Raw genomic sequence first — 25774 nt, 5'->3', positions numbered from 1 at the left:
AGTCTCCAGCACACGTGTGCCTTCTCAACATGGTGGCTCATAGTCATAGAAGTATCGGCAATTACAAATAACAGAGCTTGTGACAGGCTCTCCAAGGGCAAGGTCTACTTCACTTTCTACCCAGCTTCCAGGGCTTCCTGGCAGAATGTGTGTGTCCTGTAGGCACCCTGTATCCAAACTACCTTGATTACTTTAGAGTGTCCCATTCAGCCTGCACCTTTTACAGGGCTAAAAGCACATACTGGAAAGATAACACAAAGAACAAGTAGATAATCTGAAAAAAATGGATTATGTTTTCTTGAGTAAATCATTGCCAGGTGTTTGTTCAAGCTGATATAAATTCAGCAGTGGGCGTGTCATGGTTAATCCAGGTGGTTGACAACCTGCTATTTTAGAGAGAGTGTGAACATCACATATGCTCCCTCAAAAACAAAACAAAAAAAACCATGCAGCATGCCATAGGGTCAGAGAATGGGGGGGAAAAAAGAACAAGAAAAGGCATTAGCATGTATTTTTAAACTAAAGTTTCTAAAAACAGACTTGTTGATAACTGACCTTGACCCCAACCTCTGTGTACATTCTAATGTGAGCACAGCCCAGAACCAGCTGTTTAATGTGAGTCTTTCTGTGTTTGCTTTACCCCTGCCTATTTCCTTAGAGTTACCGGCAGCAATTTCTGAGAAAACCTTGACCTTGCCCTATTATAGAGCAAGCAGGCAAACCAGAAAAAATCAACTTTAACCTTCCAACTAAAGCCATCCACAATCAACAAGCTTGAGAAAGAAAACGAAAAGCTTTATAGTTTTATTTTCGAACCCAAAAAGCCGACTGGAGGCTTTGCTGCATTCAGGAGTCTCTGGCTCCTCCCCATTTAGACGCCCTATGGTTAGGGCTCTGTGCTGTTCCAGCTGGCCTCATGGGGCTGAGCAGCTCAGGGCACCCAAGCCAGGGCTCAAAGCAAGCTTCCCCGCGTGCACGTCCACGTTCACAGCAGCATGGTCACAATAGTCAGAGTGGAAACAACCCAAGTGCCCTCTGACACTGAATGGATAAACAAAATGTGACGTATACAGAAAGGAAGGGAATTCTGACACCTGCTACAATGTGGATGAACCTTGAGGACCCGCTGCTCAGTGAAATAAGCCAGTCACCAAAAGACAAATGCTGTGTGATTCCGCTTACCTGAGGTACCTAGAGAGTCAAATTCATAGAGACAGAAAGTGGAATGCTGGGTGCCAGGGGCTGGGGGGAGGGGAAAAGGGGAGGTGTTATTTCATGGGGACAGCGTTTCAGTTTTGCAAGATGGAAACTTTCTGAAGATCTGTCTCCCAGCAATGTGAGTGTCCTTAACACTCCTGAACCCTGCACTTAAAAATGGTTAAGATGGCAAATTTTATGTTATGTGTGATTTACCAAATTAAAACAGCAATAGCTTCCATCTCTCGGTGCCTGGGCCCCACTCCCTCATCCGCGGGGGCTACATTCTCGAGTCTGGGAGGTCTTTCCAGATCCCGGTGTCCAGCCGCGGGTCCCGCGGGTCCCACGGGTCCCACGGGTCCTCTGATTGGATCACATGCCCCACTACTGGACCAATCACGATGCCCAGGGGATGTGATTGGCTGAGTGTGTAGCCCCACCCACAATAAGGAGCTCGGCTATTGGGTGGGGGATTCCCCGGGGATCTCCCAAAAGACCCGAGTGGGTTCTGGCCTGAGCGCTAGGGAAGTGGAGCACTGGAGACCCCCGGTGTGTTCACTCCTGCTAGCATCCTTGCAGTTGGTTAGCGGTGAGCAGGTTACCTGAGGACCCCAGCATGAGAGGGAGTTCCTCCACCCCTGCCAGTAACCTCTAGATTTGCTCTCCAGCAGGCTGGGGGTAAACCACATTAGAATTTACCCTTTGTCTCCTTGGGCCCATTCGTTCAATAAATATTTATTAAACTGACGGGAAAAGTTATAGGAGTGACTGAGGCAAGAGGAGGGGAAGGGAAGGGACAGGGTGGATGGAGAAGTCAGGGCAGGGGCAGGGCACCTCGGCCGCGGAGAGTGAAGACAGGAGGAAGGCACAGATGGAGAGACTAAGATGTTGACAGTGGAGAGAAATTCGAAACTGCGCAGAAGGTAACAGATTCCCGGCACCCTGCCAAGTCTGTTCCTGAAGCAGATGTAAAGTGAGCCAGCAACGTTAGGAATGCTGGGCCAGATGTCTCCAGGCAGTTGGAGCTTGGAGCTTGATTTCCCCCAAACACTGATCTCACTGTCTCCAAGAAAGAGTCTTCAGAGGGAACGCACAGGATCCTTGACTTTTTGGGGAAAGACTGGACCAAAAGCTTGGTTCAGGAGCCTGAGTGAGCGGGAGAGCCTTCCTCTTGAATAAAATCCAACTGAAGCTCTGCAAGCTGGTGCTCATATTTTGGAAGTGTCTGTTTCTCTCTGTGTGCCTCTGAACTCATATTCTCTCCAGTCTACAGAAGGAGAAATGTGAGCCAAGGGGAATAGATGTGTGGCCCTACATAGGTCCTGACAAACATTTGAACTTAGTGTGTTTTTTCTGCCAAGAGAAGGGAGTGAGGGTTGAGAGACAGAAACAGAGACAGGGGTCATCAGACCTCCATCCCAGTTCCTTCCCCACCACGACCTGAGCCTGAGTAAATTCCTTAACCTCACCAAGCCTCGGTTTGTAAAGTAGGAATCAGGAGACCTGAAGGGCTATTGTGAGGAATGGATAAGGAAAGAGCAATAAATGACAGCCTGCCCCAGTGTCACTGTTTAACCCCTAGACACAGGGAGAAGCCACCACAGAGGCATTAAACCCAGGCACAAGCCAGGTGTCAGCCCCTCTAGGGGCCTGGCCGAGGTTAGATGGAGTTGGGCTTGCTTCCCAATGACAGTGGCTGCAGACATCTTCCACGGGTCAGATGCTGAAACATTCCCTTGGTAGATATTTACGGAGCATCTCCCAAGAATCAGGTGTGGTAGACATTGAGGATCAAAGGTTAATGAGACAGTTGGGATTCCTGTCATCCCAGAGCTCTCGGCTTCGGAGGACAGATGGCGTAGAAGTGCCCAAGAGATGGGCTGCATGGATGGAAAGAAAGCAGGCTGGGGGTCCTAGAAAGCTGGGTGTGAATCTCAGTGATCTGTTCCCTCGTTCTTTCACCCAGTATTCGAGGGCCTGCTCTGTATGTGCCAGGCACTTATTCTAGGTGCTGAGGATACAGGGGTGAGCAAGATAGACAAAAAGCCCTCTTCTCTTAGAGGTGACATTCTACCAGCTCAGAGGCTCACCGGCAAATCTGTGATCTTGGAAAGTCACGAGGTCTTGCTCAGCCTCAGTCTCACGACAGAAGAGTGTTGGGTGTATTAAATAGGGCAGTGCACGTGAACCTCTTGCCAGGATGCCTGGCATGAAGGCTGCCCCCAATTAATGGTGGTGTGACAGTGTGCAATGTGCAAACTTGGGGAGAGTCTGGGAGGGCTTCCTGGGGGAAGAGACTTATAAGGTGAGCCCCAGGGCAGCAATTATAGGGCTGGGACAAGAGTGGAGACCACCCCCCGGCAGATCGGAACCTCCTCTGACCCTCTTGTCTGCCCCTGCAGGTCTCCTTCCCATGGATGAGTGGTTCGGTACCTTGGCCAAGACCACAGCCACCTCGAGCCACACAGCAGTCGAAACAGTCACCCTCACCACCACAGATGCCCTTCCGCCCAGGCATCTGGACACCACCAGTGCAGAGGAGCTGGTCCCAGGGGTTTCCCAGACCCACCATGGTCCCGCCTGCCTCCCACAAGCGGCCCGTGAGTGCTGGTGGGAAGATGTTCTCCTTTGTGGTGGATAGCACTCACAGGCCTCCCATCATCAAGCAAGGTATTCATGCGCGCTTCCCCTGGTGGCTTTGGGGATGGGCGTAGAGCCACAAGGGTGGGTCTTGATTTTTGCCTATTTTCTCCAATTCTAAAAGTAGAACACATTTAATTGTGAGAAAATCAGGGTTAGGGGTGCCTGGGTGGTTCCATCAGTTGAGCATCCGACTCTCGATCTCAGCTCAGGTCTTGATCTCAGGGTGGTGGGTTCAAGCCGCACGTTGGCAAAAGCCCAGGGTGGAGCCTACTTAAAAAATTTAAAAAAAAAATCAGGGATAAAGAGAAAGTAAGAAAATAGTTAAAGACCATTTGTCACCCTCATCACCCAATATCCCCTGTTGACTTTTTGGGGCATATCCCTTCAGACTTCGTGCTCTGCACGCTGGCACCCATCAGTGTCCCTGTGGCGAGTGGGTGGATGTGGGTGTGTGTGTATGTGTGTGTGTGTGTGTGTGTGCTTATATATGAATGTGTAGCAGGACTGTAAACTCACAGCTTTGACTCACATGTGCAGAAATATTGGCACCTGAAATCCCCCTTGGCCACAACAGCCTTAGGAGGTTTTTAAATATTTTATTATCATTTTACAGGTGAGAGGAGGCTGAGGCTTATTGAGGAAAATTACCTCCCAGATGTGACATATTCAATCTAGTCCAATCTAACATTTTTCAGTCAAATTGAAGGCTGGTTATCTCAGTCACTGTTGCTGTCACTCACAGCCCGGTCACTCTGGGGACCAGCCTTCCCGGTTTCCTTTCCTCAACCCCTTCCCCGGAAGGTCTCATGGCATCTGAGGAGGGGACTTCCTGCCTGTCACTGTCCTCTTGGCCTCACCAGCGAGTTTGATTTAGTCCCTGGCATGATTCCGGTTTCCTCCATGCCTGTGATGTGAAGATCCCGTTCTCTTTCCTCTGCATCCCAGCCCCAGACCCCTCGGAGTCCCCAGCTGTGTCTGTGGCTTCTCATCCTCCACTGGTGTCACTCAGGACCGTTCACCTAATCACCTCCCTCAGCCATTCAAATAATAGTTATTGTTGTGAAATATACAAACAGAGGAGTAAATGAAATGCAGTTATATCATCCTCATCTTCATCTTCATCATCAGAGGAACCCTTACGTGCCATCAACAGCAAATGAAATTACTCAGCCATTTCCCCCCTATATTTTATAAATATGAAAGTTTTCAAACATACAGCAAAGTAAAAAGAATTTGACAGAGAACATCCTACCTAATTGCATCATTAACATTTTGCTATATTCGGGGCGCCTGGGTGGCTCAGTCGTTAAGCGTCTGCCTTCGGCTCAGGTCATGGTCCCAGGGTCCTGGGATCGAGCCCCACATCGGGCTCCCTGCTCAGCCAGGAGCCTGCTTCTTCCTCTCCCACTCCCCCTGCTTGTGTTCCCTCTTAGGCTGTCTCTCTCTCTGTCAAATAAATAAATAAAATCTTTAAAAAAAAAAAAACACCTTGCTATACTCTATTGCATATCTCTCTAACCATCCTTCTACCCATTCGTTAACCCATCTTATTTTTTGATATGTTTCAAAATAAATTGCACATATCTATAGTCTTCCCCCTTAATATGTTAATATATGTAACAGTAACCAGAGCTCAACAGTTTTTGTCTTTTTGATGTAAAATTAACTGCAACATATATAAGTTATCAACTGCTGCATGACAAATTCTCCCAAAATTTAGTGGCCTAAAGCAAACACACACACACACACACACACACACACACACACAACCCCAAACATGTATTATCTGATACAGTTTCTGTGGGTCAGGAATTTGGGAGCAGCTTAGCAGGGTGGCTCAGGGTCACTTATAAGTTGCAGGTAAGCTGTTGGCCAGGACTGCAGTCTTCTGAAGGCTTGACGGGGGCTGGAGAATCTGCTTCCAAGATGGCGCACTCACATAGCTGTTGGCAGGAGGCCCCACGTCCTCACAATAGGGACCTATCCAGAGAGTTGCTGGAGAATCCTCATGGAATAGCAGATGGCTCTTCCTGAGCAAGTGATCCAAGAAAGCAAGATGGAAACTACAACATCTCTTAGGGCAAGCCTCCAAAGCTACTCTGTCATTACCCAAGTCAGCTCCATCCAGGTTGGGAGAAGACAGCCCATGGGCCTGAATACCAGGAGGCAAGTGTTATTGGCAGCCCTATCTTAGAGGCTGGCTACCACAGTCTGCCCTTTGGTCCTCAAGGATTCACCCCCCCCACTTGTACCACTCCCTCACCCTCTCCCAAGTTCCCCCAAAGTCTGACCCCATTCCAGCATCAGCCTAAATTCCAGAATCTCATCATCTAAATCAAGTCCAGGTGCAGATGAGGCTCACTAGGTGTAGTTCCTTAAGTTCAGCTTCTCAAGTACCATTTCCAGCAATCTGAAGACCTTTGAACTAAAGAGACGGGTCGTCTGTCCCTCACACACCCAACATACACTGGTGGGACACCCATAGCATACTGCTGTGGACACGCCTTCTGTTCAAAAGGGAAAAACAAACACACAGGAGTGCTTGGCCCAAAGCAATTCTGAAATCCAGCCAGGAAAATGTTGGAAGTTCCCTGATTAGGACTTAGACCTATTCTTGCCCAGAAATGACCCTCCATGGCTCTCGCCTCTGCCCTCTGGTTCCTTGGATGGGCCCTCTGAGTCCTCCTACCTTTTCCATGAAGGACATCACATGTTTGCAACTGCATAGTTTTATAGTCAGCTACCTGCCTATAGACTTGTGGGGTTCATTGGCTTCTTTTGCTTTTGTGGGTCTCTGCCTCCCTCAATCCACATTGGTAGTGTTCCTTATTGGGGTTCACCCAACTAGGCAAAAGCCATGCCCACATGTTCCTTTGACATAAGCACTCCTCTGCCCTGGGCTTCTGCCAAGAGTGGGAGGGACAGCACTTCTTAGAAGCCCCATGCTTTGCCCAGATCATTCTCTGAGACACTGGCTCAGATTGTTCTGCATTCTTGACAAAGGATATTACAGTCTTACACTCAGCTTCATCTTCGGAGCATGTTTTCCTGAGAGTGCCCTGGATTTGACCTTTGCCCAGAACCTGTCTTGCATTTCTTTTGCCACGTGGAGAGGCAGGGAATCTTCAAGCCCAATCGAGTCCCAGCTCCTTGTGGTTCAACAGTCCCTCCATTGGCCTCTGTCCCCTCCTGCATTCACAGTAAGTGCCAGAAAGGAGTAAGGTGGCACTCTGCCTGAGCTCCATCACCCAGTTCATTAGGAACATTTTCTACTTTCCCCATCACCACAGGCAATGTGTTACAAGACTTCCTGCCACCACATCACAGGGATCCTTATAAGAAGAGAAAGAGAAACAGACAGACACACTGACCAGGGATGCCTACACATGGAGGAAAGGCCATGTGAAGACACAGAAAGAAAGTAGCCGTCTACAAACCACGAAGAGAGGCCTCAGGAGAAACCAACCCTGATGGCATCTTGACCTTGGACTACCAGCCTCCAGGCTGTAAGGAATATCATTCCATTGCTTAAGCTGCGCAGTCTATGGTATTTCATCATGGCTGCTGAGCTGACCATTGCAAAGTCCATCCACTGTTGGAGAGGACAATCCAAGGGTGTGGATACCAGGAGATAAGAACCATTGGTGCCATCTTGGAGGCTGACCACCACACAATGAAAGGCACGCAGTCCAAATCCTAAAGACACAATGCAGGAACACACATGATGTCCCTGGTGAGAACTGATAATTATCTGATAAGTTCCGGGAGAGCCAGACAGTTGTTAAAATATTGAAGCAACTTCTCTCCCATTTGGCAAATAGTTGTACCTTGAAACTTCTTAAAGCACCTCTGTCTCCCACTCCTGCCATCCCACTGCCCCAGCCATCCCATCCCTCCCTCGGGGTTCTCCCCACTGGGACCTCCAAATGATCCAGCAGCTAGAGAGTTTGTCTTGAACTGAGTTAAGCCAGTTTGGTCACACCAGGCCCTTGGGTTCTCTTTGAAATGTAACAGGAGCCAGTAAAGACGTTTGGGGCCGGTGGGGGAAATTGCTCCAGCACCTCCCTGCCTGGGTATAAGGAAAGCAAGTCTCAGATAAATTCCCATGCAGACTTCCAGTAAACAATATAGCAAAGGGGTCCCAAGCCTCATTCAGCCTGCCCTATAGGTTTGATCAAGTCTAGGCTCTCTGTCCTTTAAGGGCTCCGGCTGTCACCTGGTAGAAAAGGCTCACTCAAGGCAGCCAGGACAAGGTCACAGGGGCATCTGGAGTTACTCCCAGAGATGGCATCAGATGGCAAAGATCATCTGGACACAGGTCCCTCCTGGGGAGCACACGGGAGGGGCTCCCCAGTACTTCGGCTGACCCTCAGGCAGTTCCTTCCTCCGTTTGACCATTGGGAGCCTGTTTCTAACACAGAGCATACAAGGTCACGGGCCACCAATTTTACCAATAAAAACCCATCTCTGGCCTTCAGTTTGCTAATTAGGAAAGCCTCAGGTGTCAGAGCTGTCTCTGGACTGTGGCCTGTCCATGTAATGCTGCCCGGCATGTGCTTTCTGATGGGGTAGCCACCAGCCACACAGGGACTGAGCTAAGGCGGCTAATGGGACAGAGGAACAAAATGTTTAATTTGCATTAATTTAAATTTCAAAACCGATACCTGATTCAGTTATTGGAAGGTTTAAAGTATGCCCAGAACGTCTTGAGTATGCAAATCTGCTTCTTCCCAACTGTAAGTTATGGTGAAGCCCAAACACAGATCAGGTCTTCCTGTTGAACATGCAGCTTCCAAATCGAGGGGCATTAGACGTGTAAAAGGAACCCTGGATTTCAAAGACTTGGTGCCCAAAAGAAAAAGAATGTAAAACACCTCCATCGTTTTTGGTCTTGATTACATGTGGAAATGCGATGTTTTAACGTACTGGGTTAAATAAAATACATTTCAGAATCAGTTTCATCTTTTTACCTTTTTAATGTGACTAGTGCTAGAGGAATTTAAATTCTCTTATGTAGCTCCCATCAGTTTTCTATAAGACAGCGCTGCTCAGTGACATTCCCCAGGAAGCCCTTCTGTTGCCCCTTACTCTGTTCCGCACTTGCCCTTCCCCCCACACGTAGCGGCAGCCACCTTCCAGAATTCCTGGGGAGGAAGCAGGGAGAGCATTCCACAGAGAGAGGGAGTCGCCATCTTGGTGCTTTGGGCCCCAGGCCTGCTCTCCACACGCAGAATACTGACAGAACATGGGAGGCCCATGCTCAGGGGTGGCGTGAGCACACCTGTGTCTGAGATTTGAGGCCAGCGCACCCAGCAGGACTTTTTCCCTAAGCCTTTTCTGTCCATAGTGCTGTTGGCCTCCAGCATGGACACAGGAAACCAAGTGGGTGTGTAGGTGGGTAAGTAGGGAGCTTTCTTTTCTCGACTATTTCTAGGAAGACCAACTGGTCCTGGTTTGCCTGGGTCTTCGCCAGCTTTGGTACGGAAAGTCCCCCCTCCCAGGAAGCCCCGCAGTGCCTGGCAAACCAGGACAGTTGGTCACTTGACCAGTTTCATCAGGCAGCGGCTGAAACTCCATCAAGTGAATCCCAAATCCAGTCCTTGGCGATCAGTAGGAAGGGAGACACTCCATGGGACACGGTCCATGCGAAACTGCTCCTCGTTGACGGGTTTGTCACGGTGAACCAGCTCCTAAATTCCTCACTCACGGCCTCATTCACATGTTCACCACCGGGGAGGACCTCCTACGTGCGGGTGTGTGCGCCGGTTCCGGAGCCACACTGACTGGGTCAGACCTGACCGCCCCATACCAGACGCGTGGCCTCCATCTCTCTGCACCTGGGCTTCTCAACATGGCTGTAACAGCAGCTGCCTCACAGCGGATTTTGTGAGCCCCAGCATTGACTTATGGAAGGCACTAGTGGCCAACAAGCCTTTCGTGAGTTATTGGTCAAGAGTGGGCCAGGCCCTGAGCTTTTTGTTCTTCGACAATACTCCTGAGCACCTTTCCCTGTCCATGAGCGCATCACAGAATGGAGATAGGTGAGGGCTTGGCCTCTTTCCAGCTCTGTGAGCTTGGGCAGAGGTGTTCTCTCTCTGTGCCCATTTACATATCTGTCAGATGGGATTAGCCAATTCATTTTAAGGGGCACAAACTGAGACATGGTCCCCTATCTCACAGAACTTACCTGACATTAACAAAAGGATCACAGAACAACATCTATAAAATGGTAACCATGGTAACACTCAGCAGCAGAGATGCCCAGTACCCATTGGCTCGTAACTATAAGGCCCCGACTTAGTTGGCGGATCAGGAAGGTGTCCCCGAGAGAGTGACACTCAAGCCAAGCACTGAAAGGCAAGTGACCTTCACAAAGTGCAGAGGGGAGGGAACAGCATTCCAGGTGGAAGGGACAGTGAGTGGCAAGGGTGGGCAGTGGCTGGGACGAGTGCGAGATGTTGGGCAGTGTGGCTGAAGAGTACCCTCCCAGAGGAACGTGGCCTGAGACCCTGTAAAAAGACCCTATAAAAAGAAGGAAGTGATGGCAGGTGTTAGCCAGGGAGGGGATGTGACCCAAGGTCCAGCTACACCAGGAGGCCTATCCCAGCCTGTTCTGGTGCAGATGCAGGGAGGGTGGTTGGGAGCCCAGGCCCCTTCCCTTCCACGTGCCCAGGAAACATTTTGGCCAAGGCCACTCATCCAACACGCAAGGCCACGCATTTGCCAGGCACCACAGGCCTTTGACTATGTCCACTCGTGCTTCTGGAGTCCACAAACACGGTCGAGACCTGGGGGAGAAAATCGTTGGCTCTGAAGTGCGTAAATAAAAAATGCAGAATCAAAGGGACTAAATGATTGAGTAAATGTCCACAAATGTGAAGGTGTGTACTTCATTAATTGTTAATGTTAACATTCATTAATGTTTCATAGCCTTTGAAAACAATTGGTTCAATTTCTCACTTCACAAGAAGACAAGAATGTGCAATGATTGCCCAGAAATCAGTCAGTTGGAAATTTAAAACATGCCACTTAGAGCCAAATGATCTCAAAAACAGAAATATAGAAATCTTTTCAAAAGTTTGTACACCCAAAAAAAAAAATGTATTCAGTGTTAATGTGAGTGAATCGTGGTGTGTTTGATGAGATACAGAGTGGGGCCTCCAAGCATAACAATGCCAGGCCTCCTGAAAGTCATGAACAACCCTTGTAATATTGTGGGGAAATAAGCAAAAAAAAAAAAAGAAAAAAAAAATCAGGAAATCCTGAATGTCTATCAAGCGGATCCAAGTTAAATATGTTTGGCACATTTGTACGATGGACTGCAACACTACCATTAAAAAAAATACAGCATAGGGGTGCCTGGCTGGCTCAGTCAATGGAGCCTGCAACTCTTGATCTCAGGGTCATGGGTTTGAGCCCTACGCTGGGTGCAGAGATTACTTAAAAATAAAATCTCGGGGGACCTGGGTGGCTCAGTCGGTTGAGCATCTGCCTTTGCTTCAGGTCATAATCCCGGGGTCCCGGGATCCAGCCTCCCATGGGGCTCCCTGATCAGCGGGAAGTCTGCTTCTCCCTCTCCCTCTGCCTCCCCCACAGTTTGTGCTCGCGCTCTCTTACTCTCGCTCTCTCAAATAAATAACTAAAATCTTTTAAAAAAATAAAAATAAAATCTTAAAAAAAACAGAACACAATATAAATAATGAAGGGGATTAAAAGGTACAAACTTCTAGTTATAGAAAAAAAAAAACAACACCACAGCATAGCTACAAATATTGACATAGGAAGATGTTTTTGATATAGTGTCAAGTGAAAAAGCAAGCTGGGGAAAGATCTCTGCAATAGAAATCCATTTTTGTTTTTTTAAAGATATAATTGCAATAAAAATCGCTAACATTTCGTGCTTAATGTTAATATAGTGCTCAGGGGTAGGAAACTTCTGTAAAGAGAAGCTTTTTCTGTAAATATTTTAGGCTCTGTGGGCTATATCGTCTCTGTCACAGCTACTCAACCCAGCCTTTGTAGCTGGAAAGCAGCCATAGACAATATGCAAATGAATGACTGTGGATGTGTTTCAATAAAACTTTATTTACAAAAACAGTTGGGAGGCCAGATTTGTCCCTAGTGCCATAGTTTGCCAACCCCTGCTCTACTACTTCAGTTAATCCTCAAAGTGTCCTCTATAACAGAGACTGTAACATGTAAGTTATATAACCAAGGCTTAGAGAGTAAATGACCTGCCCAAGGTCACCAGCTGTTACATGGAATAGCAAAAAGCCTAGAAAGGGGTGCACCAAAGCGAATCAGCGCAGCTAACCCTGGAGAAGAGGGAGGAGGCTGTTCTGTCCCTTTCTGATACTTCTGTAATGCCTTCTTCATCGCTTTGCCGTGAACGTAGACACTGCTTTACCATTTTTAATAACAGCAGGAAAAGAATTAAGAAGGTGGTCTAAAAAGATCCTTCTAGACCTCAGGGTCACTCACAATGTCCTGTGTGCTCTCTGTTGATCTTGGCGTTAGTGTGGACCAATGCTGTGGAGCTGTCGGAACAGTCAGTGGTCGAAGGAATTTCCGGGGCAGGACCTTCCAGGGATATTTACGTGGACCAGGACGCAGCCCAGCAGGATAAGGTGAGGGGTCTATAGCAGCAAGAGAGACTGCAGAGGGATTGTCTCTTGCTCTCTGTGGTCTAGAAGTGCCTTTTTTTTTTTACTACTTCCAAGAAACCACCTTTTACTCCCGGGACATTCAACCAAAGGTTTGGTGACTGCTCATTTTATCCCAAATAACAACATCTACAAGCACAAAGTATTGAGCACCTACTGTGTGCTGGACTGTGTCCTGGGCCCTTGACATTCAATTAGCTCAGTAATCTTCACCATCTTCAAAATAAATGTTACTACCCTCACTTTACAGAGGAGGGAGCCGAAGCTCAGAGAGGTTCAGTAACTGGCCCAAGGTTGCACAGAGTGAGGGGCAAAGCTGGGATTCAAAGCTAGGCCTGGTTAATTTGCAAGCTGGTGCTCCTGGCTCCCACACAGTAACTGCTTGGTCAAACATGAGTAGCAGCACAGTGGTGGGGAAAACACGTTTCCTGGCAGGAAGTAGTGAGCAATGAAGTTGAGGACTGAGGGAAGACAGAGGTTTGTTGAAGAACCAGAGAGGTTTAGAATGAAATGGGAATGGGAGCCAGAGCAGATGAATTCAAGCCATGCTGGGAAGGGTCCAGGTTGATTTCTCCCTACATAGACACAACCTGAAATTATCCTAAAAGAAGCAGTCCTGCGATATCTTACTTTCCTTAAAGACCGGGGCCTGAGACTGCAGCAATTCTCTGAGTCTATGAGGAGCAGAACCACGTGGGGTCCAGACTGGGCGTGGGAATCTGCGACTTCAGGTGGCAGGTGTCCCAGGACCAAACCTTGGAGAAGTATTGCAGTGAGGCGAGAAGCCAGGCTCAGACGCTGTTATTAGTTCTCTCTCGCTGTGCACAAGCCATCCCAAAACTTAGTGGCTTAAAATGGCAATTTATTGGGCACCTTGGCTGGCTTAGTCAGTAGAGCATGTGACTCTTGATCTCAGGGTCATGAGTTCAAGCCCCATGTGGGGTGTGAAGCCTACTCAAAAAAAACCCCAAAAAACAGCAATTTATTACTTCCCAGAATCTACAGGTTGACCTGGAATGTTCTTCTGCTGGTGTCCCCTGGCTTCGTTCATGCAACTGTAGTCAACCAGTGGCGTGGCCCGGCCAGTGGTCTCGAATGGCCTCATTCCCATGTCTGGGACCTCAGCCAGCATGCCTGGAGTGATAGGCCTCTCTCTGCACATGGTTTATCGTCTGGGGCTGCTTCACAGCAGAGTGGCCCCAGGCTTCCCAGAGGGCCAGAACAGAAGCCATATAGCCTTTTAAGAACTTGCCTGGAGATTGCTGTACATCACTTCTGCCATATTCTATTGGTTAAAGCAAGATACAGGACCGGCCCCAACTTAGGGAATGGGGAAGTCCAATTCTGCTTGATGGCAGAAGGTGCAAAGCATTTGTGGTCATTTTTCAATCTACCCCAGTTTTAAACTGGAAATAGGATGCAACCACATTTATATATTTTTTTCTATTTATAAGCCATTTATGCCCTGACTTTCCAGGACTCCTTCAAATGCAAGTGCCAATAAACAAATTAGCTTAAGCAAAAAAAAATAAATTAAAAAAAATAAGCATTTATTGGCTCATCTTCTTGGAAATTTAAAAGCCCACTAGCTTCAGGCATGGCCAGATACGGGAGCATAAGCGAGATCAAAACACTCCCTACTACCGATCTCTTCCCTCTGTTTCCCTCGGATTTTGGCTTTCTATAGCACACAGCCTTCATGTGTTGGAAAAGACAAACTCAGGCACATAAGCCCATAAATTTAAAGTTTGTGATCCAAAAGGAGGCATGATCTTCTCCCTCTGTGATGGAGGCGTGAAATCTCTGAGAAAACCCTGATTGAACAGCTTGGGTCACGTGCACACGGGGAGGCGGGACAGGAAGGAGCAGGGCACATGATTGACAGTCCTACCAAGACCACATGGAAGGGGGAGGACTCTCTCAAGGAAGAGCTTGGGGTCCTCACAGAAAGGCTTAAACTCCATCTGTATGGCACACCTTACAGCCTTCTTTATACTCCAGAGCCCAGCACAGGGCCTGGCACATAGTAGCTGCTCAATAAATGTTTATTGCATAACTAGATACTAAGCACCTGGCTGACCATAATTGGGTGAAACAGGCATGGCCGCCCAGGAGTATGGAATCTGTTTGATGCTATCCCTTGAAACTTTGCCACAAGCATTTGCAGGGATTCAAAGAAAGACCCTTGGCAGCAATTGGCAATGCCAGAGAAGCTTCCTCACGACGGAAACCCTGTCCTTCCATGGGTCGGGGAGCTGGAAGGTCTTGAGGCTGATTGGGTAAAGCTCCCCAGGAAACGAGCTGGCTTACAAATTACTCATTTACCTCCTTCCAACCAGTGGGAAATGGTTGGAAGAGCAGGGTCTACTTTAGAAGCAGAAATTCTGTAGCTACATTTGCAAATACATCTGGGGACTTGTGTTTCAGTTTTTTTGGACATTTTATTGATGACTTCTGGTGAAAAGTTTGGGGAATTTTTTTTTTCTCTTTTTGGTGGGGAAGCCTAACAAATTCTTTGGCTGTAGAGCTCTTTCTTTTGGAGAGATGGAGAACTGGGTTAATTATACCTGTGGGTAAAGTCAGCCGGCAATTTTTTTTTTCCCCGACCCAAAGTTGATGAGCCCACACGAATAAATCACCACTCTTATCTCATTTACTTGCAGATTCAGTTACCTGGAGTAAATTTTTGCATGAATAACGCAAAGAGGCAGGAAGTACCAGAAGGGAGGAAAGGGAAAAGAAATATTTCAGAATGTATTAAATTTTTTAAGTTAAAGAATAGTCCTCATTATATGCAGGATGTGGTCAAATAGAATGTCGTTTTCCTAACTACCTTTCCTGGGTCCCCAGTGTGCTAGGCTGAATATTATAAACAAAAATATTATAAATAAACTCCCTAGCAACAAAAGTTCCCATGTGGGGCAGTTGTTCTCAACATGAAAGTATAATTTCACGGGAAAGGAAATTTTCTGTGAAGTATAAACACCTATTACAGGGGTCTGTATACAAGTGTATCATTTTCGCCAAACTCTTGTCTCGGTGAGGTTTTCCAAGTGATGGAGATAACCTTGAAACTACGCTTTTTCCCCTCCCCACCTGTCCTCACCCTCCCAAAAGAATCACACTCCATTTTCCCTACATTTTTAAAAATGGGCTCAGTCTTGCACCCCGGACCCACACCTACTAAACTCCCCATCTGGCCTCCACCCAGGATGAAATCATTCTGCTGCTGGGGAAAGAAATCAGCCGTCTCTCGGATTTTGAACTTGAATCCAAATACAAAGACGCCGTGATAGCGAAGCTGCAGAATGAAGTGGCCAGCCTGAGTCAGAGGCTTTCGGAGTCCGCCTCGTCCAGGCAGAGTCAGTTCCAGGATCTGGATGAAGACATCGATGCCAAACGCAGAGAGATCCAGAGCTTGAAAAACCAGGTGGGTAGGACTCGGAGACACATTGGTGGAGGCCTTAGAGTCAGGACACAGGGCAGCAGCTGTCGGGGAGAGCCAGGGGAGCATGGAGGGGAGTCACCCAGATGGATAGAAAAGGGATGGTCAGCGCAGTGCTGTGGGTATGAGCACACATCCCAGGAATCGGGGGCATGGCAGGCTCCTAGCCCAGGAGAACCACGTTCAAGGAGCAAGCTTTGGTGTAAGTGCTGTAGATGCATTGGCTCACTTAAACCGCACGGTCCTCTGACATGTACCATTCTACAGATGAGGAGACTGAGGCAGGCTTGGGGGCGCCCGGGAACTTGTTCAGTTCACACAGGAAGTTAGAGGGGGTGGTGCAAGTTGAATGCAGGTCTGCCTCCTTGCAGATCCTCTGCTTTCATCCCACCTACACAGCTCCATGGCTTCAGTGACTGTCGCTCACCCCCACCCCAGCCCCAGCCAGAACGAGCTGTAGGTAGTCAGCTGGAGAGGGGGAGAAGGAATCCCCCATTTTCCAAACCCAAGCCCAAAGGCACTTGCTGGCTCACTTGTAGGGAACTTCCTCCAACAAAAATTCTCCACGCAGAATTTCTACATTATCCTTGAGACTAACTAGATCCAAAAAAAAATTTTCTTCAACTACTTTAAAATTGGCTATTGATCTTGTACATAAATTACATGTCAACAAAGTTGATTTGAAACAACAACAACAAACTGGCCACAGTTCTGTGGCCTTGGTATAAACTGTTGCCCAAACCTGTAGACTCCCTATGCTTGGGGCCTCTGTTCTCTGCTTCCCTGTTCACTGCCTTTCCCCTCCTCTAAGCAACTCAAGGTGCGTGGCTTTGATCCGAGAAATGGTGCCCCAGGAAAGGACTTAGGTTGTGCGTGGTGAACCTAGGAGATTCTACCAGGAGACCGTAAGCTCCATGAGAGCAAAGAGTGGGCCCAGCTACTTCCTAGAACACTGATAGGACCGTGTCCGTTCATTTGTTCATTCATTCATTCAAGTAAGATTTATTGGGTGCCCATCTTGTGCCATGCTCTCTTCTGGGCTCTGGGAATTCGGCAGAGAACGAGGCAGGTATGATTTTTGCCTTCCCTCCTTTATGTTCCAATGAGGGAGACAGAATTAATAAGTAAACAGATATATGCTCTCATATTCAAATGAACAAATGACTCTCTGTCAGACGTGTTTTGGGAAAAACAAGGAAAGTAGTAGATCCTATAGGAATTACTACTTGACAGCTACTTGACAGGAAGCTAACTCCTTGACGGGCATCTTGTTCTTGATCTGAACCCAGTTTTGCCATCGGACAGGGTAATATCTCTTTCGGCTATTCTCCCATCTCAGAGCTTTCCTGAGTACAAGTGGCGTGTCTTGTCCAGGTCCGCGGACAAGGGTGAATAATTCCCACATAATCTTTATTAGTCAAATATATTTGACATGTAAAGTGTAATCCTCACGTATCTTTGAGCATCCGTAGGTCACAATTCGAGTCTTGTTTAAAGTGGCTAGTGATATCTGGGGGGAAAATGTTCACAAAGAAAGTATCTAGAAATAATTACACCAATTCATTATACTGTCGCCGCCCCCCACCCCTGGATCTTCACTTGTAACCGAAAGAGAGTATTTTGTAACAAGGCATATCTGGACTGGAAACTGCAGTTGATCTGAACCCAAATCAAGTTCTATCCGCTCACATTTTAGTTTTTTAAATATTCTACTGCCTGCAGAACATTCAGCCAGAAATATAAGCCACGCGGCTGGTTGATTTATTGTTCTGATTACTTTATAGTCATCAGGTCCCCCTGAAAGTGTGTGCATCATGAGGGCTCTCAAAGGTCTTCCATCCGCTACAGTATCACTGGGAAGTGCTTGCCCCTGCCTGTTCTTGAACGCCCGAGCTAATTAACAGCCGAATTATTTTCTCGAGGCCATCCTCCTAACGCTATCAGCTTTCTTAAGATTCGGTGCCCATCTTATTACCCAGGATAGCAGACATGCAACTTCTTGGGATACATGCCCATTAGAGACAATCTGGATACTTATTTAGGTGGGGAAGGAAACAGAGGTTTGAAGACTGGAGTTTCCTCGTAATCTGAAATCCTCAAACCCTGGTGCCTAGATTGAATTATCTTCTATCTGTCAGAAGCAGAAACACTGGCGTCTTTGGGCAGGCGGGCATATGTCTTCCCATCCCTTCTGGAAGCTTGTCTCTTTGCCCTGTGCCTCTGGTGTTGTGCAAATAAAAGCACGACGCGGAGAAGAGCTAGAAACACTCTTAAAAATTATCCCAAGTACCTTTTATGGGAAAGTTGCATGTCCCCCACCGAGAACAGTAAGAGGTGAAAGAAACGTTTTCACTCAAAGTTTCAAAAGCACAAACATGCAAAAGTATAGCCTTGGGGAGGGTGGGGGACAGAGTCATCTGTGTCCCCACCACCTTCTTGCAGACGCCCCCTTCCCAATGTCTCAGATACCCCAGGGACAAAGTAAGTGTACCTGCCCCAGCTGTCATAGAATCTGAACAATGATGGTGCGTGAAATGAGCCAGGGAACGTGTGAAACCTTGTTCCTTCTGTTAATTCTCCCAGAGTAAGAATGACAAGGTTTTCAGGGACAGACACCAAGAACAAGGACCGTGAGCGCCCTCTGCTGGCCAAGGCCTCTGCGCCCACACCCGCATTACCTGAGCGCGCCCCACCTGCCTTCGTTCTTTAAGCCACACCTCCAGCAGGGTAAGAGGCTTGACAGGGAGCTGCGGGGTTGACTCGGGGAGCTACCGCTCACACACACCTGGGTAGTGAGGTCAGAGGACAGTCGCATCTACCACCTGTATGCCGTAGGCCAGGCACCATCTGGGCGCTTGTACATACACGAACTTATTAAAATACTTCTCACGATCCTATCCGATTGGGACTGCCATCACCCCACTTAATGAAACAGTGAGACAGAATCCGGTGTCCTCCCGGTGTGTTCCTCAGCCGGTGAGTGGCAGCAACAGAATCTGCAGGCCACAGTCGGGCTCCCAAGTCCACGCTGTGCTTTACAGCCTGCAGCCCGGACTCCTGTGCCTAGAGCCACCCGGCAAGGGGGGCAGAGCGGGAACCGGGCACCTGGAGACCAGCCGAATCGGGACTCCACCTCTGCCGGCCGTGTCATCCTCACGGCCGTGAGACTCGGGATGCTCGCTTGCAACCTGGGAGCATTAATGGGAACCTCAGCCTCCTGCGATGCGGTGAGGAGCTAGGGAGGTAGCATCTGGGAACGGGCTTTGTGAGCTCTGGAGTGTTCTGAGATATAAGCCGCTGTTGTTCTCATTCGGGGAAGTTAATTTTATAACATGCTTCCCTCTCGTGAGCTCTGCTCTGCATCTGGTCGGCGCTGGATGACCCGGAACCAACAGCTGGTCTCCTTCTGGCCGGGAGTCCAAAGGTGGTAGGAAGGCACGTCAGGGATCAGCTGTCCCCAGGCAGCTGCTCCTGAGCCATTTTGTAGACACAGAGCTAAGGCTCACGTTTTCATTCGTATGACACAGTGGTCACTGAAGGAACAGGCCCTCTCCTGTCCCTCCCACTAGTTAAAACTAAAAACTCGGCTTCCCCAACACCCCACCAAAGATCAGTCCAAATCTCTTGTCCAGCCGTGGAGAAGTACGCCTGGGCCGGCCCCCTCTGACTGTGTGTTGCCTCCTCCCACAGATCAGTGCCCTACAGAAAGGCTACAGCCAGGTGCTGTGCCAGACCTTGTCTGAGAGGAACTCAGAGATCACATCCCTGAAGAACGAGGGCGAGAACTTGCGGAGGGACAATGCCGTCACCTCAGGTGAGCTCTCTCTGATGTGGGCCTGAGAGCCGCTCCCCTCCCCCTCATTCCCAGGCCACAGCAGACATCACCAATCAACCACCGCACCGCTGCTCACTGATCTGGGGTGCAGCCTCGGAGATCTTCTGAGTGACCTGCGTCTGTGAGTTGCAGCCTGCCCTCAAGAGAGGGTTTTTGCCATCTGGTTCCTAGGGCAGGGCCTGATAACGATTTGAGTGAAGGTTATCACTTAGCTATGTCTAGTGAGTGCCAGGCTCACCAGGGAGAACACAGGGCACCGTGTGGCTTGGGTGGTTCCAGAAGCCAGCTTGCCTTCAGTGCAAGCTAGAATATGGACAGAGTGGGGTCACCACGTTAGGGCCCTGGTGCACTTGGACCCCGGTGGAAACATTTCCTAATTGGCCAGCAGAGGAGGTTGCACACTACAGACTTGGGGGAGGTGGGGCGAGCACATCGTCCAGAGGCCAGCTGCTTCTTACCCTGGATCCTTTCATTCATTGTACGTGTTTACTGAGCACTACTAGGTGTCCGGCCCTGCTCTAGGTGCTGGGGAGAGACAGCCCTGATCACAATGTTTCTGTACTCCTAGGGTTCACATGTGCAAGTGGGTGACAGACACTAAACGTAAACAGGTAAATAAACAAGCCTGTTTCAGAGACAAGTGGGCAGTGTGGGAGCGAAGTGCTTCAGGGGCGGAAGTGAAGGGAGAATAGCTTAGTGGGCTGGAAGGGACAGGTCTTTGAAGAGGTGAAAGGGAAGGGCAGTGAGGGAGCCAGAGGGAACAGTGTTCCAGGCAGAGGGATCACAAATGCAAAGGGCCTGAGGCTGGGGCCAGCTGGCCGCGTGGGAGGAGCTGAAGGCGGGTGTGGCTGGAGTGGGGTGAACGTGGGAGTGGGGGACGGGCAAGGTCAGAGAGGGACGCAGGGGGTAGGTCACAGGGAGGAGTCTGGGTTTTATTCTAAGGGTGATGGGGAGCCACTGGGGTTTTTAGAGAGAAATCGCATGCCTGAGAAGGATGGGCCATTAACAGAGAAAGAGGGGAGGGAGTGAAGCAGGGGGGATGGGGAGCAGGCAGTGAGTCTGGAAGGGGCATATTGCTCTCAGAGTACCGGCTACACGGCAGGAAACGCGTCCATAGCTGTGAAAGCCGAGCATAGCGCTGAGCCACAGGTGAATCGCCATCTATCTCTTTCTGAATCCGGGTGCCATGCACCAGGACAGCCTGACCCCTGGCTTTTCCTCCGCCTCACTCTGCAACTTCCCACCCTTACCCCCACCACCTGCCAGGCCTGGTCATGCTCTTCCCTAATTTACAATGTCCTCAGATATTTGCTGAGCCCTTCCTGCGAGCCGGGTACGGCTCCAGACACAGACACCCTGGGTCCTTATCTTCCTCGTCCACACCGGCCTGTCAGATCTCATCTGTGCTCCAGGCCTGTCTCGGATACCACCTTCTTCACTCAGGGATTGGACAGACTTGCGTTAGGGTAACACTTGGGGTGGGCTGGACCCACTCACAGTGTGGTCCCCAGACCAGCAGCATCAGCCTGCCCTGGGTCCTGGTGAGAACCACAGAGTTTCAGGCCCCAGCCCAGAACCTCCTGAAAGGGCATCTGACTTTGCTGAAGTCCCTGGGGTTTCGTATGCACATTCAAGCTCGAGAAGCACGGGGCTGGGTTACGCTGCAGCTACGGGCCCCGAGGCTCAGTGGCTTATAACAGACGGGCTCCTGTCTTGCCTCCACGTGGTATCCATCGTGGGTTAGCAGGGGCTTTGCTCATCGTGGCCACTCAGGGACCAGGCTGACAGAGGCCATCACAGCGCCTGCTTCCACAGTGAGAGAGGCGGGAAAGACGTACAGGGCAAATGGAATGATGGGAACTGGGTTTGCTCTCCTGCCTGAAACAACCAAAAAAAGAAAAAATATATCTGCAATAATTATTTTCACATGACCATGATCCAGGAGAGAGGAAACAAACCAGTGGGCCCCCACTTTGAGGGGATGGCACTGGAGAGGTCAACACAGCTCCGGGGTGCTGGGCAGCGTGCCAGGGAGGAGAGGCCACACAGAGAGGTGATCTCTAGAGGGTCCCCCACCAGTCTTCAGCTGAGTGTTGAGCAGCACAGGTAGGTGGGCAGGGAAAGAAAACCCAGCAGGAGCAGAGGGGACCATCTCGAAGCTCACACAGGCCAAGAATGGTTGACTTTCCCAGCCTCCAGAACGGAGCGGCTTCATAATCCACAGGGTATCTGATAGTCAAAAAGGTGTTGGCTCACTCATGAGGCCCAAATGCCACTAGACTAGAGGTTGCTCCGGGGGCACGTGTTGGGATGCCCACTGGGTGTTACATGCAACTAATGAATCGTGGAACACTACGACAAAAACTTATGATGTACTATATGCTGGCTAAATGAACATAATAAAAAAAATTAAAAATAAGAATAAAATTAAAATCCACATGAATATAAATAAATAAATAAATAAATAAATAAATAAATAAATAAATGTGTGTTGCTCCAGTCCCGCCTCCCAAAGCTAGAAGGCAAGTCCCAAAGGGATCAACCTGTTTCAAAGTAACTTAACCGTGTCCTGTGACAGAGCTCATTGTTTAAATGAAATTCTGGGTCACATTGTCCTTCATCTCACATACTTTTTTTGATTGACGGCTATCAACGAAATTGGGCATAATGTTCTTCCAAGAAAAGAACCACGTGAGATAATCCAATCCCACAGCATTTCCATGCCCTTCTTCCCACGTGTCCTCAACCTGAGAATCCAATAATGTATTAGTGATCTCCTGCTACCTAACCGGTTATCCCAAAAGTTCATGGGTAAAACAACAACCACCATTGATTATGTCATCCAGCTTCTGGAGCTCAGGAATGAGGGGGTGACTTGGTTCTCAGGGTTTCCCATGAGGGGCAGCCAGGACATTGGCTGAGGCAAATGTCACCTTATCTAAAGCCGCATCAGGAGCTGGAGGATCTGCTTCCAGAATGGCTCGTCCACACGGCTGTTATCTGGACGCTTCCATTCTGAACAATTTGGGCCTCTCCCCAGGCGGCTTGAGCATCCTCACAACATGGTGGTTGGCTTCCCCCGCTGAGTGAGTGATCCGACAGAGAGCGAAAGGAAAGCTGCAGTATCTTTTATGACCCACCTAGGAAGTCACGGTCCATCTTTTCCACAAAATCACACTGGTTACACACGTCAACCCTACTCATGGTAGGAAGGGGCTGTGCCAGGGCATGAACTCCGGGAGGTCAGGATCACTGGGGCCATTTTAGAAGCCGGCTACCACAAAAAATAATGGGTACCCTGTAACGAACACAATGGGTCAGCCACTCTCCTAAATTCTTTATATGTCTTTAACCCTTATAATAACTCCATGGGGGACATATAGCGAAAGATACTTACAGGGAAAATAACTTGTCCGAGAACACCACACTACTAAGTGGTAGAAACGGGTTCCAAACTCGGGTGAGTGTGAATCCAGCCACCCTGCTCACAGCCTCCTTCTGCCGTAAGACTTTTTATGGCACCTGGTGAAAAATTCCTGGTCCTTCCCCGCACTGGCCTTTGTTCCCCAGGCCCATGGCGTGGCCTCTCCTGCCAAACCTGAGCCCACAGGGGCCCCCCAAAGGCTTTTCTTCTCCCAGCAACACTCGCTGACTTCTTGTTCTCACTGAGGTCTTAAACAAACACTGTTCCACGCTTTTCAGGGTCATCCCTGTCCCAGCTCCGGGAGCCTGGACAAAAGCTCCTGAGTTGCAGACGAGGACCAGGGGCCTCCCGGGCTTGGAAGGGGCTCCCCCACAAGTTGGCCGACAGCTGTGGTGACGGTCATCCTTCCTGCCCCTTTGACCTCTGCGAGTCTTTATTTATTTATTTTTTTTACAGGGATGGTGTCATCATTGCAAAAAGAAGTGTTAACAAGGGATGAGGAGATTCAACAACTCAAACAGGAGGTGAACCAACTAAAAAGTGAGAACAAAGAAAAGGATCACCAGCTTGAAGCCCTCAGCTCCAGAGTGAGTATTGGGGCACCATCATCATCCTTGTAGCTGTCCCCAAAAAGCAGAGCAGAGTCCCATGACTCATCTCACGTACCCCGGGCCCCAGCTTTAAATGTCACTCCCATCTCTCCCACCACTGTGAGATGGACTGGTGCCCAAGGGCTGGTGTCCACCAGGAGGACAGCCGCTGGGTGGCCCAAAACACCAAAGGCCCACCTGGAGAGACTAAAGGCAGGGGCCAGGTTCTCTGCAAGGTAAAGAGCTTTTTAAACGTAACTTTGACTCTGCAAATGATGCCTTCAATCCTGACTTTAGAATCCTGATCCTGTAGAGGACGATTTCTCAGGATGCATGTGCTTTGTGTGTTTCAATGAGTCGAGGTAAAACCCAATAGCTGTCATCTTGGCCGGCAGCTCAGAGATTCCAGTGGCTGCCTGATCAGGTAGCTCAGTCTGCAGGGATGGGGGGGGGGTGGCTGGATAGAGCTCGAAGTTCCAAAGAAAAGGCACAAGAAGTAGTGTCGGGTGCTTAGTACGATACTCAGTTTGGAACTGAGAAAAGGCAGAACGTGAGCTTTGGGGTTGGACAGACTAGGATCCAATCCCAGAGCTTTCTTTTCTTGTAACTTATTTGGCCTCTGTTTCCACATCTGTGAAATGGGGATAACAAAACCATTTTTCTGAGAAGTGAGAGGCTGATTTCAGTTGTGCTCTTCCGACTCTGCACCTGGTCAGCTGCCTGGCCGAGCCCCGTCCATACATTCATTTCTCCCAGGTAGATTGACTCCCTAGATGCACAGTATCACTGCTTTATGTGGGGTACGTGAGTGTGTGCGTGGGTGTGTGCGTGCATGTTGGGGAGGGGGGGCGGGTTGCAGAGCTGATGCTAAGTGGAAGAGATATGGAAAAACAGCCCCGTTTTGACTGTTCTACTTCTTAAAGTACATTTGGATTCTTTTTCTCCCCATTTCCTCTTCCTCATTGACCTTGGAATGAGGTATCCCTCCTCCCCTAGCCTGTGCCATCCATTAGCACACAGGGGTCCTGCCCCCAAGGGTTTGGCTCTGGGGAGCATGTGGGAGGCCTATCTTTTGTTTTTCTAATTCCCTTTGTCATGCGTGTGAATTTTAGGGAAATAAAAGTAGATGATACTGAGAAGCAAAACTAGAGAGATAAGAAAGAAAATGCTACCCTAGAAATCCACATTAATATTTTAATGTATATTTTTCCAATCTTGTTTCTATATACAATAAAGAGATAAATATTTTAACATATATACTATACACATTTTTTAAATTTTAAATGCTTACTATTTTCCCATATTAATAAATAAAAGCTCATATCATCTGTCCTAAAAGCTACATAATATTTTTCTGGATGTACACAATGTAATAAAACGGTCTGTGGTTGGACACGGTTGTTTCTTTTTTTCTTTCTTTTTTTTTTCCTGTTGCTAATAATACTGTGAAGAACATCCCTGAACCTACAGATTTGCTGATTTCTCTAATCATCATCCTTAAGAGACAATACTAAAGTGGGAATTTCTGGGTCAAAAGAAGGCACATCTTTATGTTCTTAATGCGTGTTGCCAAACTGCCCTCCAGAAGGGCTGTTTCACTTACATTTCCACGGCCAGGCGGCTGTGTTTTGAGATGTTAACTTGCAGAAAGCACTGAGAGCCATCCAAGTTCACTAGCGAGACCCTCCCGGTATTCCTGCAAGCTCTCTTGGCTGGTCACAGAGGAAAACACACCCATCCTTCCACCCTAAGGATCCAGACTCTGCAAAGCTGTGTCTGTCCCATCGTGTAGATTGCTGGATCTTAAAGAAGAAACTTTTTTTAAAAGATTTTATTTATTTATTTGACAGAGAGAGAGAGGACAAGCAGGGGATGCTGCAGGCAGAGGGAGAGGGAGAAGCAGGCTCCCCGCTGAGCAAGGAACCCAACGCAGGGCTCGATCCCAGGACCCTGGGATCATGACCTGAGCCTAAGACA

The 25774-nt window shown here is 48.7% G+C and overlaps 1 protein-coding gene across 1 annotated transcript in view; it reads left to right on the top strand.

Moving 5' to 3' along the window:
- FHAD1 (forkhead associated phosphopeptide binding domain 1) overlaps window positions 1–25774 on the top strand; it is a 124385-nt gene that overhangs the window by 33307 nt on the left and 65304 nt on the right. The window contains exons 4-8 of the mRNA XM_078071797.1: window positions 3600–3867; window positions 12358–12467; window positions 15715–15933; window positions 19639–19762; window positions 23664–23794. Coding sequence (XP_077927923.1) covers window positions 3600–3867; window positions 12358–12467; window positions 15715–15933; window positions 19639–19762; window positions 23664–23794 — 852 coding nt within the window. The remainder of the gene's footprint in view (window positions 1–3599; window positions 3868–12357; window positions 12468–15714; window positions 15934–19638; window positions 19763–23663; window positions 23795–25774) is intronic.

Source organism: Halichoerus grypus, chromosome 5 (assembly GCF_964656455.1).
Source record: "Halichoerus grypus chromosome 5, mHalGry1.hap1.1, whole genome shotgun sequence".
Classification (NCBI taxonomy): Eukaryota; Metazoa; Chordata; class Mammalia; order Carnivora; family Phocidae; genus Halichoerus; species Halichoerus grypus.
This window is presented reverse-complemented; position numbering and strand designations above follow the sequence as displayed.